This window comes from Grus americana, chromosome 3 (assembly GCF_028858705.1).
Source record: "Grus americana isolate bGruAme1 chromosome 3, bGruAme1.mat, whole genome shotgun sequence".
Lineage (NCBI taxonomy): Eukaryota > Metazoa > Chordata > Aves > Gruiformes > Gruidae > Grus > Grus americana.
The window spans coordinates 64120097-64132512 of NC_072854.1; the positions used below are offsets into that span (position 1 = coordinate 64120097).

Genomic DNA, 12416 nt, shown 5'->3' on the forward strand with positions numbered 1-12416 from the left:
TCACTGCATGTAAATTGACCGCATTTGGGGTCAGCGTGGTTAGTATAAGCACAGAAAGGCATTTTCCAGTTCCAGTGTATCTTCTACAGAACTTATGATTGACTTTGCCAATCAAAAATAGTTCTTGAAAGACTGAGGAGACATCCTTCCCCTTACCTGTAGACTACAGAGGACTTGCTACAAATTCTGTGGAAGTTTTCTAACCTGCAACTCACATTTCAATTTCCTTTACATCTGACTGATGAAATGAATACTCAGAAGAATGGCATTAGAAATATGTAGCACAACTACCAAATCATCTTTTTGTCACCCATGTCAGAGCAACGAAACAAATGTTGAGACAGCTCCCTGGTTTTTAGATCAGCTCTTTGTGACATATCTTTGCAATCTGAAAAATAATACCCCAAAAGTCTTTTATCTTTTCTCTCCTTAAGTAAGAAATGGATTTCTTAAGCCATATTTGGAACATCTTTTTTCCTATAGCTGTAGTTTGAACCTAGATCTTTATAAGAACTTTTGGTCCAGGGTTTGTTTTGTTCCGTCTTTAATGGAAATAATAACTAAATCAATGTATGTTTTTTCAAAAGTAAATTAAAAAAAATGATTGGTGTTATTGCACATTGAAAATAAAAAGTTTTAATTTACAAACTCCTATCACTTTCACTCTTGTGTAAAAGTAAGCATCATGTGCAGTGCACCTTGGCAACTGTTGACCAAACAAAAGGCCACAGTAGTGGTGTGGATTTTCTAGTACAAAATACATATTCAATGCATTTAAACTTACGCATGATCCGTTATGCACTTAACCAAACAGTTTTAATGATCACCTGTGAAAGTAATTTGATGAGTAGCAGACCTAATAGCTTGCTTTATCTCCCCTTAATCTCCATCCCACACGCTTGCAGAGGATGCTCAGGACCCCTCAAAAATACGTAATAATGATAAAAATAGACCATTAAATTCTGTATGAAAAGACACAGAAGATAAGGGACTAAAAGAGGAAGGGAAACACAGCATTAATGGAAGTGAAGAACTGAATACTTTTTCCGCTGTCTCTTCTACGGAAGAAAGACAGGCCTTATTAGTTTTATTTGAAAATGGGATGGGATGGAGAAAAGCCGAGACGAGAAATGGGTCACTCTCAGACACGTTTGCGTATTATTCTGTGATTTATTATGAGCACTTTGGAATCTGAGTGGCACCAATACACTTCTGGAAATACTCATCTAGAGAGGGCTGTACTTTCTTCTGATTAAACCCCTTCAAAAAGGGGTTACTGAACTCAAAGTTTTATAGTTGTTCTTTTGAATGTATTTTATCTTGGTTAGGGCTTGGGGTTTATTATGCCTTCAGATATTGAAAAACAGTTAGCTACTAACTTGGGAGATTTTTCTTGTTTTCTTGCTTCTTCTGAACTGTAGAGAGGCAGAATGTCATGCAGGTAATTACACTAGACTGTATGGATTGCTCCTGAGTGCTCGAAAAGGTCTAAGTCTATTGCAAAGCAAGATGATTGTGATGAATAGGAAACAGAGGGCCTGTCAGAGGAGTAAATCACTTAGCGAGTGTTGTGGTTTAACCCAGCAGGCAGCTGAAACAACCACACAGCCATTCGTTCAGTCCCCCGCAGTGGGGTGGGTGAGAGAATGGGGAAAAAAAGGTAAAACTCATGGGTTGAGATAAAGACAATTTAATATGACAGAAAAGGAAGAGAATAATAATAATAGTAGTAATAATAATAAAGGAATATACAAACCAAGTGATGCACAGCACAAATGCTCACCATCCGCAGACCACCAGTGCCTAGCTAGTTCCTGAGCTGTGGTCCCAGCCCCTGGCCAGCTTCCCCCAAGTTGTATACTGAGCATGACGTCATAAAGTATGGGATATCCCTTTGGTCAGTTGGGGCCAGCTGTCCCAGCCATGTCCCTTCCCAACTTCTTGTGCACACCCAGCCTACTCGCTGGTGGGGTGAGAAGCTGAGAAGTCCTTGACTTAGTGTAAACATTGCCTGGCAACAACCAAAACATCAGTGTGTTACCAACATTATTCTCATCCTAAATCCAAAACACACTACTGTACCTGCTACTAGGAAGAAAATTAGGTCTACCCCAGCTGAAACCAGGACAGTGAGTCAATGGAAATGGCTTTGATAAATGAATGGATGTCAATATTAAATCAATTGTTGGGAAACATTGTTATACTCTGGGACAAGGATAAACACTTCAATAAAGTATAGGATAGCTGTTTCATTTGAGTTAAACTATGATTTTCTAGTCAAGCAATCAGCTTCCTGTGATCAATGCAGTTTTTCATTTGTTTGCTTGCTTTTTGGCATTACTCGAAGGGAAATAGAGTGATCCCCATTTTATGTGCTTCAGATAGACTTGCTTAAATCTCTACTGGCAAATAACTTGGCATAATGTTTATTCTGCAGTAATACCAGTACACTACCTCAGCATATACACCAGTACTGCCACTTTGCTACTGAAATAAAAGCATTAGAGACAAGCAGTAAATGTCATTTTGTTAGACTGCCTTTATCCCATATAGCTTTAGTTATAATTAAAATTACCAGCTTTAGAATGCTTTTTCTATTTGCATTATTTCTTGATGTAACGTACCAGTCAGTGTAAGGTAGAATATTCTTGTTTTACAATTAAGCTCTAGTTATTCTCCTTTCCCCTGCAATTTCTGATAGTTAAAAGTTGCTATAGTAGGATTTTATTGTATACTTACAAGAACAATTTAGTATTCATAAATGATAATGAAAATTGCATGGCATATGAGTGTCCAAAATAATAATATAAAGGTATTATAATTTATAGTTCTTTGCAACTGAAATAAACTATCTTCTACTCTGTTTACATGTCAGCTTAAAAAAAAAAAGGTGTAAATCATGCACCCTCTAGATACTGAAATCAGTGGGATTTGTTTCAATCTGAGAGTAAAATTTGTCCCCAAGAGTGGACATTTTCACACAAAGACAAACCTCCGTGCCTTTGTGTTCCTAATGGTGAGGACTTTCATCAAGTATGCAAATAACATGTGAGTCCATTTTCAATTTTCCTTTGTCCTTCACCCTACCACAGGAGGATTTTTCTCTGCTTGTTAGTTACATCATTTCATTGATCAAAATATAAACTCTAGGAACTTGCGGGGCGTTTTATGCCGTATTTATTTACTGTGATGTGCTGGATCAGCCCTCATCCCAATGGAATTCCTGCTGCTATTTTAATATTTAAATTAAGTAGCATTTAGTTTATTTTTTAAAAAATGGATAAAGCTTTAAAGTATGTATTAAAAATGTTTATATGTCACATGAGAACTGACATTTCTAAATAATTTTAAAGCACCGATATTCAATATCCTATGTTCCCCTCTTCTGAGGAAAGGCATACAATGGTCATAAGACCCTTGTATAAGACAGGTCATAAGAAAAATGAAAAGGAGAAGGCGTTTTGTAAACTGATGCAGTAGCTGCATGAACACGCACTTCTCTTTGTCCCAGAGTTCATTTTAGTCATTTGTATTTGAAGCAGCGATTATCTCTGAGATACCGCAAAGGGGCACGCAGCAACTGTCCATCAGTTAATGCTGGCTGCCGCTCTGTTAGCTTATGGTTGTCCCCTTTCTCTAACAGTCTTGGCTGTATTTTGGAGAAATGGAAACACTATTGCATTTTGTAATGCTGTTCCATGCTGTAGTGTCCCAGTTTCCCATACATACCTCTTTGCTGTTCTTCGCATGTGTATTTTCATCAAGGTTTCTGATATCAGTATTGCATTATAGACCTCTTGTTGCACAGGACAACTTCATACACTGTTATTTGCAGTAGCTTTTATTTTCCTTTTGTTTGCTGGTTATGTTTTCATCTTTCATGTGCTATCATTAAGTCAATGAGTCCAGTAAATTACCACAAGTGATCCTTTTCAAACTCCCTTTTAATATCCCCTGTTTATTTTTAGTGTTGCTAGATTAAATGGTTCTGTAACTATATTTGTTCAGAGGCTACTTCAAGGATGCTAATTACATTGATAGCAGGTGGGAATTCTCATGGGATTTTTTCCAAATGTTATCTCTGTTCCTTGTTTCTTTATGAAAGTGGAAAGTGTTGCCTATAGAACTACAGATTTTGATCCAGAACTGTGGAGAATATTAAAAAAACCTGTGTTTTATGTGATTGCCAGTTTCTACATAGCGTTTAGTGGAGGACTCAAATTCTCTTTTTGGTATGATTTGAGGGACTGCAATGCAGCAGAACATTATATTACACAAAGCTCTATTATGTCGTATGAATAGAAAGACACATTGTCAAGAGATTTTTGATCCATTTAGATGTATATGGAAAGCACTTCAAATAACTAAGTAGAACCAGCTAAGGAAGCAATAAAAATGAATAATAGTGCAGTATAGTAAACACAAAATGGGCTAATTATAGTCTGAAATCAAATATTGAAGTTGGATTTCCAAATTTTTAGTGTGCAGCTGTTCATTCTGGCTCTAGAAGAGAACAGGAATTGCAGTCTGCAGCAGAAGGAAGCTTGTTGTGCAGAGGATCCAATACTGTATCCTTTGTGATCCCAACTGGAAAGAACATTGTAAAGATAATGCAAGATGGATTCAGCCAAATTTACTGGCATATATTTGTGGGGCTCATCAGCTTTTCCCCTTTAGCTCTTCTCTTTCTTCTTCCCTTTGCCTTAGTTCTTGTCTTCCACAATATTCTGTGAATATATATTATAGGTCATCTACTTGAGTAATTGTAAGCGTGGTTAACTTTGTTACAGACTTTGAAGTGCATTATCAAATAATTTTCAAACTTAAAGCATTCTATAGTCTTATTCTGTGCAATCTTATTATTTATTAAAATCTTTTAATGCTATAGAATTAGGTTAACCTTCTGGTTTTGTGATTTTGGGTTCAAGCCTGCATCTAGAATAGAGCTTGGGACTTGCAATTCAGAAAAGTTTCAGTTATATTGGAATCAGTTGCTGTGTTTATAAGATGCCGTCGGCACAAGCGGCATCACTTCTCATCAGACAAGTGGGATCTAGGCAGTGCTTGAGGCAACACCACCCCCCAATTCTCAATACTCAGCAAATAGACATTTCTCTTCTCAACAAGACAATACAGTGATCTCATAGCTTATCAGTATGACACTGGAGTTCTGGCTTAATTCTTCAAGAAACTTCCTGCATCATTTTGGTCAACTACTTTGTTTTTCCATTCCTCAGCTCTCCATTAGGAAAATGTCTATAACAATTTTCCATACCTGCAAGTGTAAGAAATTTGTTCAGATTTGATCATGAAGTGGTTAGATATCATGGTAAAGGGTCCTGAGACCCTGTAAAGAGAAGAAACACTACAAGGTCTGGACTTTTGTGCATCCTTCCTTCATTTCATTCTCAATTATGTTCTTTAGCCTATTTGGAACAATCAGTTGAAACCCAAAGGTTTCCCCGCTTTCCTCATGGGGAGTATGAAAAATAGGAGATTGTTAATTTGCATGCATCTCAGTAAAGTTAAAACAGAGTTTTAACAAAACCAAACCAACTGCATTATTGTATAATTTTGAAGCATTGTAAATCAGAGTACCAACCAGCATTAACTCCACAATATGCTTTCATTTCTTCTAAGTTCCTTCTGTTTTTTGTAAAAATGACACTTATGAAGGATCTAAATAGTTTTTGTTTGCTTTGTAGGTGGTGGACTGTTCTTGGGATGAACTAGTCAAGATCTATACTCCGTCATGTCTGGCAGTTCCTGTCTAGAGAAAAAGTGAAGATCTGGCACACCAGGAACCTTTCTCTCTTCCGTCACAACCAGACTTATGCTAAAGTGTCAACTGTGTCACTAACCTTAGTGTCTGTTTTTAAGTAAAACTCTGTTTGAATGTTGTGCACTTAAGCATGTGGAGATTTTAGGACCTGGTTTACTGTACAGGTAGTACTTGAGCCAGCAAAACCTTCAGCAGCTACTGAACAGCCGAAGAGTGGCCGTGGCACATAGGAGCTGGTGTCTTTAGAGTAGAATCACCAACACAATTTTGTGATGTCTGGCTAATAATGAGAGCAGAGGCCTGAATCTTCTTGAACCTTATAAAGAATAAAAGTAACTGGCAGTGTATTTTGAAATAATGTTACTGTAGAAAAGAAAAAAAAAGATAAAAGAGCATCTTTTTGCTGTGAAGTACTGTAATGTCAACCTGAGGTTTGTATCACTTGGATGCATTTATACTTAAATGTTTTGCTGTGACTCATGTTGCATTATTTTCTTGTGCAATATGATGAGTGCTCTTGATAGACAGTAAATGTCATAGTTTATAGCCAGCTGATTTGTTTGATCTTTTTGATTGCTGCTTCACAAAGATGGTAAAGATTATTTTCATACATTTTTTCTGTTAGATCTCCTTGAGTAAAGCAGTTGATGAAGTCATGCAGAAAGATACTCTGATGATAGAGAAAATGCTTAGGAAAAAATGAAGTACATACTACACTAATTGGATCACAATCCTCAAGATCTAGAGATAGGACAACCATCTGTTCTATTAGAGACTTGTCTTCTATTTTCACTTAGAAAGTTTTCCCAAGAGATAGAAGAGGAATGTGACCATATATTCAGTGTTTCTGGACCTCTGACAGCCTGGCCAAAGTGAAAGCTGATGTCCAGACCAGTCAAGAGGATGGGGCCAGACTCTTATCAGTGGTGCCCAGTGCCAGGATATGGGGCAACGGGCACAAACTGGAACACAGGAAGTTCCATCTCAACGTGAGGAAAAACTTCTTCACTGTGAGGGTGACAGAGCACTGGAACAGGCTGCCCAGAGAGGTTGTGGAGTCTCCTGCTCTGGAGATATTCAAAACCCGCCTGGATGCGATCCTGTGCAACCTGCTCTAGGTGCTCCTGCTTCAGCAGCAGGGTTGGACTAGATGATCTTCAGAGGTTCCTTCCAGCCCCTACCATTTTCTGATTCTGTGAACCTACATACATGCAGATTAACTGCATGACATAAGCATAGCAGATCCAGTGTGGCCAAGCTATGAGAATATCCCCAACATGTTATAGGTATCTTGAGTACTTTGCGTGCCTACTTTGACCCCTCAGACCACATGCTGATACTTTCATCTGAATTTTTCTGGGGCAAGTAGAGATGTTCAGTTTGTATGCTTCTCCAATCTCCTTTGACTACACTTTCAGGATCCAACTGTGATACTCCTGCAGTTCTCATTGGTGCATATTAGACTTCTCTCCCAGTTTCCTGCTAGCTGGTTTTTTTTTTTAACCTTTTTAAAGCTGTCTCCCATCTGCTGTTACCCCGTATCATCAGTCTTTACCATCAACAGACTCTTTGCAGATCTTTGGTCGGGTTTTCATAGTCTCCTGTTAATGAATGCTGTACACTTCTGGGTTGCACCACTCATATATCAAGCAATAGCAGACACTGCCAGATCTGCTGGATGCTTTGGAGAAATGAAAGAATTCAGCGGAGCTAAGACTTGCAAGTTGCAAGGAAAGAATGATTAATGTTTGTCCTTTCTTGGAGAAGGAGCCAGAGAACTTGCAGGTAGCTATGGGAAGATAGGCATATATTGATTTGGTGTTAGAGCAAGAAAGAAAGAAGGAAACCTTTTTCTACAGCATGAGAATTTGGATCCTGATAGGATATTATATTTTTCAGAATGCCATCTTCTCGAGCTGAATTAATAACAAAACGTAGATTTTCTTTTTTTGTGACAATGAGTTGCACCAAATTCCAAATGTTTATTGCACCTTAATTCTGATTGCTGGGGAAGGATGCAACGATAAGGCTGTGCTGCATACAGCTTTCAGCAATACCATGGGCCATAAAATCTAATTTTAGGTATTAAAATTGATTATTTCAACGTTAATAGTTACTCCACTCTTCTGCTTTATCTCCCTTTTCTGCTTAGACTACAAGTTACTTGTCTGAGCGAGTGGAACATTGTGGTAGTGGGTATGTATTTTATATGTGTGTTTCTAGGGGAGGGAGGGAGGGGGGGATATTCCAGAATGCTGCCATGGCGTTATCAGTTGGAAGGGCAAATTTAGAAAACCTAGCACAGGACGGGGAAAAAAAAGGAATTCTGAACCAAAAAGATACACACACACACACTCTCTCTCAACATGTGGATTAAATTTCTTAACTGCCTTCTCGTGTCCTGGTTAGCTTCAGTGCTGAGGGTTGCTGCGTCCGGACTTAATTCTCTTGAAAAATGACCAGAAGATGTACATGGTAAATAAAAACTGTGGCCTTTAGTCTTCTTATGTGATCTCTGAATGGAGAAAATGTGCTGTAACATTTCTGCACTGTAACAGAAAAAACAACTGGCAATAGTTGTTGCTGATTCTTAATTCTCAGGGAATGTTTGCTATCATTGTTTTAAAGAAATACTTTTTATTTTATGAGCATGATAGTAGTTTCTGATCTTTTTTTTCATTTACTGAAACAGACCTTTAATGACAACAATCTTAAAGATGTAATGTGTTCTACTTTAAGCTTGCTACTGTGGAAGATTTTGTTTTACGGGACCCCATAGGTTTCTCGTTGGTTCAAGAAACCCATTGATTGATCACGTTCTAAAGGAGTGGATTTGCTGTCATACAATGCTATTAAATTAATTGCACATAGTATCTTTGGCTGTGCTCTTGTATTCACTTCCCCGATTAAGAAACATTGATCAAAAAGTAAATGCAGTGAAAGATACCGAGAGTCTGAGTATCGTAATTGTGGTTTATATATTGTACGAATACTGCTTGACAGTCACATTTTTCCTCTTTACTGGTAGAGACCTTACTTTATGCAACTTTGCCTAGCTGTATGTCCCATCAGGTCTGCATTTTGATAAAAGAAAGCTATTTTAAATGATTGTGTCTTTTTGTGCAGACCACATGTCAGTGATGAAGTGATCTCTTTCTTCTAGCCAAGAACAGTGCTGCCCTCAAATTTTGCTGCATAGGTGCGGGTGTACTAAGCCTTTTGGTAGTACTGCTCAGTTTTGAACATGGTCAGGGTCGTATGATGGGGAATAGATGCAGCTCTGCGCAATGCTTTCCCTATATACCTTACGGTTGCATTAGACCCTAATTAAAGCAAACCGTCCATTAAATGTTTTATGTAGATCTTTACCATTTTCATCCAAGAAACCATTTTAAAAAAAAAGATGCCCTTAGCAATTTGACACCAGTTTGCTCCCCATGTGTTTTTTCTCTCACCCATGTCATTGTACCTAGGTGAAAATGCAGAGCTAAGCATAATTTGCATCAAAGGATTAGAGTTAAGGCATCATAATCATCTCATTACTATAAGGAACCACAGAGCTATTCATTATCATCTGTGCCCCATTGCTAGGTCAAAATTTTGTAACAGAGTCAGTTTATGAACTGAGAACCTACTGGTGCCTCTGGACACAAGAACAGCTAGTGTGAGGGAAGTACCTTCACTGCACTGTTATCTCAAATGAGGTCCCTCTGCTGCTTTATCCAATGCCTTCCCAGCAAAGCACAGGAGAACTCATCTTTTCTCGGTGTGGAGTGGTGGAGAGGCAGTGGGAGACTAGTACTGGGCATGGCCTGAATCCATGTTGAGAGAGGGGTGGTTTGGCAAGAGACAGCACCTGCCCCTCCGCCCCCCCTTGCCGTGTATAGACAAGACTAGGAGCACCATGAGAGGTGTTGCAAGAGAAGCTGGCCTTGCAACACAGCTGAGTCCCAAAAGATAGGATACAGTACTTGGGACACGGGTGCTTGAGCTCCCAAATTTAGCATTAGTGTGACCTCACCTTGAGTACTGTGTGCAGTTCTGGGCCCTACAATTTAAGAAGGATGTGAAGGTACTCGAATGTGTCCAGAAGAGGACAATAAATCTGGTGAAAGGACTGGAAGGCATGTCCTATGAGGAGCAGCAGAGGACTCTAGGTTTGTCTAGTTTGGAGAGAAGGAGGCTGAGGGCAACCTCACTGCTCTCCACAGCTTCCTGAGGAGGGGACGTGGAGAGGGAGGTGCTGAGCTCTTCTCCCTGGGATCCAGCAATAGGACGCGTGGGAACAGCTCAAAGCTGCACCAGGGGGCATTTAGACTGGACATGAACCATTTCTTTACCGAGAGGGTGGTCAAACCCTGGAACAGGCTTCCTAGAGAGCTGGTCGATGCCCCAAGCCTGTCAGTGTTTAAGAGGCATTTGAACAATGCCCTGAACAACATGCTTTAACTTTTGGTCAGCTCTGAAGTGGTCAGGCAGTTGGACCAGATGATCACTGTAGGTCCTTTCCAACGGAACTATTCCATTCCAATTTTTATCCTTCTGATACACGTGTTTTGCTGTTTCAATTGGGGAAGTATTTAGCCTCCAATGCAGATTCACAGCCTGATCCTCTGCAATGTCAGAGAATCTCTTCTCTGGGGATAATTTCACTGGTGAGGGGACAAAATTGTTTCTTCCAGGGGTTACATTTAAGTGGAGTCCCAATTACTACAGTATTTCCAGAAAGCACAATTAGATTTTTCTCCATCTGCAGTAATTGTGCAGAAGGAGGTTTTTCCTCCCGTGTGCAAACACTGTCAGTGATCCACACGTTCCTTTAAATTGTGCTGTGTGCGGGCTTGGGAAGAGTCCAAATGGAGGCTGGTGTAAATGCTTTGGCACGGTTCTTCAGTGGGTTTTGAAGCCAGACTTGGTCTCCAGTAAGTTTAAATGACCGTTTCTACCTTTATACGCCTTAATATTTCAGGCCACTTAACTGTGAATTTACATTTTATGCTGCAGTGCTGCTGCTGAAGTGGGTGAAGGCCCCTGAGGTGGAGCACCTCGTGATACCAAGGAGATGACCACTATTGATGTAATTTTGCCTGAAAACTTCCGGGTTTTGGTGCATGCTTTCCTCCCACCCCAAGTTAGCAAAGATTAAACTTCCAAGTATCCTGATTGCATCCATGGCTTTTGTGACTGAGGTGACCTGACAAATTCAGACAGGTATTACCCTCACCTTTTAAAAGGAGGCATACACACAGAGTCCTGGGTTGTTTTTTCCCCCAGTGTTTTAATATTTCAATCAGTGGAGGTTTTAATTAATAGAAATGTAAGTACTCGGGTATTATTAAAAGTAAAGATTTGCATGTAAAAATAAGATGAAAATACAACTGCCTTGGTAAGAAGCAGAACAAAATGGAAAATAAACTGTCATGGAAAATAATTAGGGAACGCTTAAACTCAAAAGGGAAAAAGCCAGTTTAGAATTACAGATATCAGGAGGATCCTTCCATAGATTCTGTAAAGATGAAGAAGAGAAAAGGTGAAGGAGGAAAAGAGAGGCTGCAGTTTTGAGTCAGGTGAGTATTACAGTGGTCCTCACAAAGTCAATCTTGTTCTTGCATTAATGTCAGGCTCTGTGATGGGAATGGGGAAAGGAAGGAAGGTTAGAAAACACCAGGCAAGGAAGAGGGAATGAGAACAGCACCTTGATAAAAAAATGAATAAATTGAAGATTGAAAAATAAGATGCAGGCAAGCTGGAGACAGCCTCTGGTGAGAAAGAATATTTATCCAGGAACACATGTCAAAAAGCAGAAGGAAGCACTGCTATGTCTGCATCAGTCACAGGCAGAGGCTGTGGCACAAGCATGGCTGGTGGCACTGAAGTGCAAGGTGGGCTTGCACTTAGCTCCCAGCTTCTGGGAACAGACTGCAGGTTAGATTTTCAAACATTGCTTCTGTCTCCATCCACATGTTTACCCCAAAGGCTGAAAAAAAGAAGTTCCTTTAGTTTTTGCTTAGAGAATATTACTTGTGGTTTACCTCTGTTGTTTAATTTCAACAGTACCCATGGTTTCTTTTCCCTTGTTACCAATTTTCATCTTCAAACACTCATACCTTAATGTGTACCTCTGTCATTTCATTTTATAAACCTTGCCCTGCCTCCTCTCCCTGCCTGTACCAGCTCCACTGTTAGTTGTAACCCAGGAAATTTAGAAGGCATCCTCTTTGGTGTGACTGATCCCCGTGACCACCGAGAGCCCCTTACTGCACCCAGCAGTAATCTTGGGCGCACACAGCTTCTCTTGGTTCAGATGAAGAGCCCAGTGCTGCGGGTCCGGTGTGTTTTTCCTGCACTCCTCCATGCTAGTGTGGCCATTTCATGCACGCTTGCTTGCCTGGCAGCCCTAACACCTGCCTTGCTCCTTGTTGAGAGCTGTTGGCATCAGCAGCCCTTTCCTGCGAGCGCTACGGGTCTGAGCTGCACAAGAGTTTCCAGTGTAATGACTGGGAAGGAGTGTAGCTGGCTTTTGAAGCTGGGTATGTCTAGTGAGGTCTATGAACTGAACTAAGACTGAAATGTAACATTTTCCTGCAGAAATCTCACAGAAGATAGCTGTCTTTTTGATACTGCTGAAATGCAT

General features: G+C 39.8%; 1 protein-coding gene across 3 annotated transcripts in view; it reads left to right on the plus strand.

Annotated features, from left to right (window-relative positions):
- Positions 1–7999, plus strand: part of PEX7 (peroxisomal biogenesis factor 7) — a 45821-nt gene extending 37822 nt beyond the window's left edge. For 2 of the 3 annotated variants that reach the window (XM_054821092.1, XM_054821091.1), the window contains exon 10: positions 4482–5601. In XM_054821092.1, the coding sequence (XP_054677067.1) occupies positions 4482–4733 (252 nt within the window). In that variant the 3' untranslated portion in view covers positions 4734–5601. Of the gene's footprint in view, positions 1–4481; positions 5602–5705 lie in introns of those variants that run through there. The other variant, XM_054821093.1, reaches the window with a different exon arrangement.
- The last annotated feature ends 4417 nt before the right edge of the window (positions 8000–12416 follow it).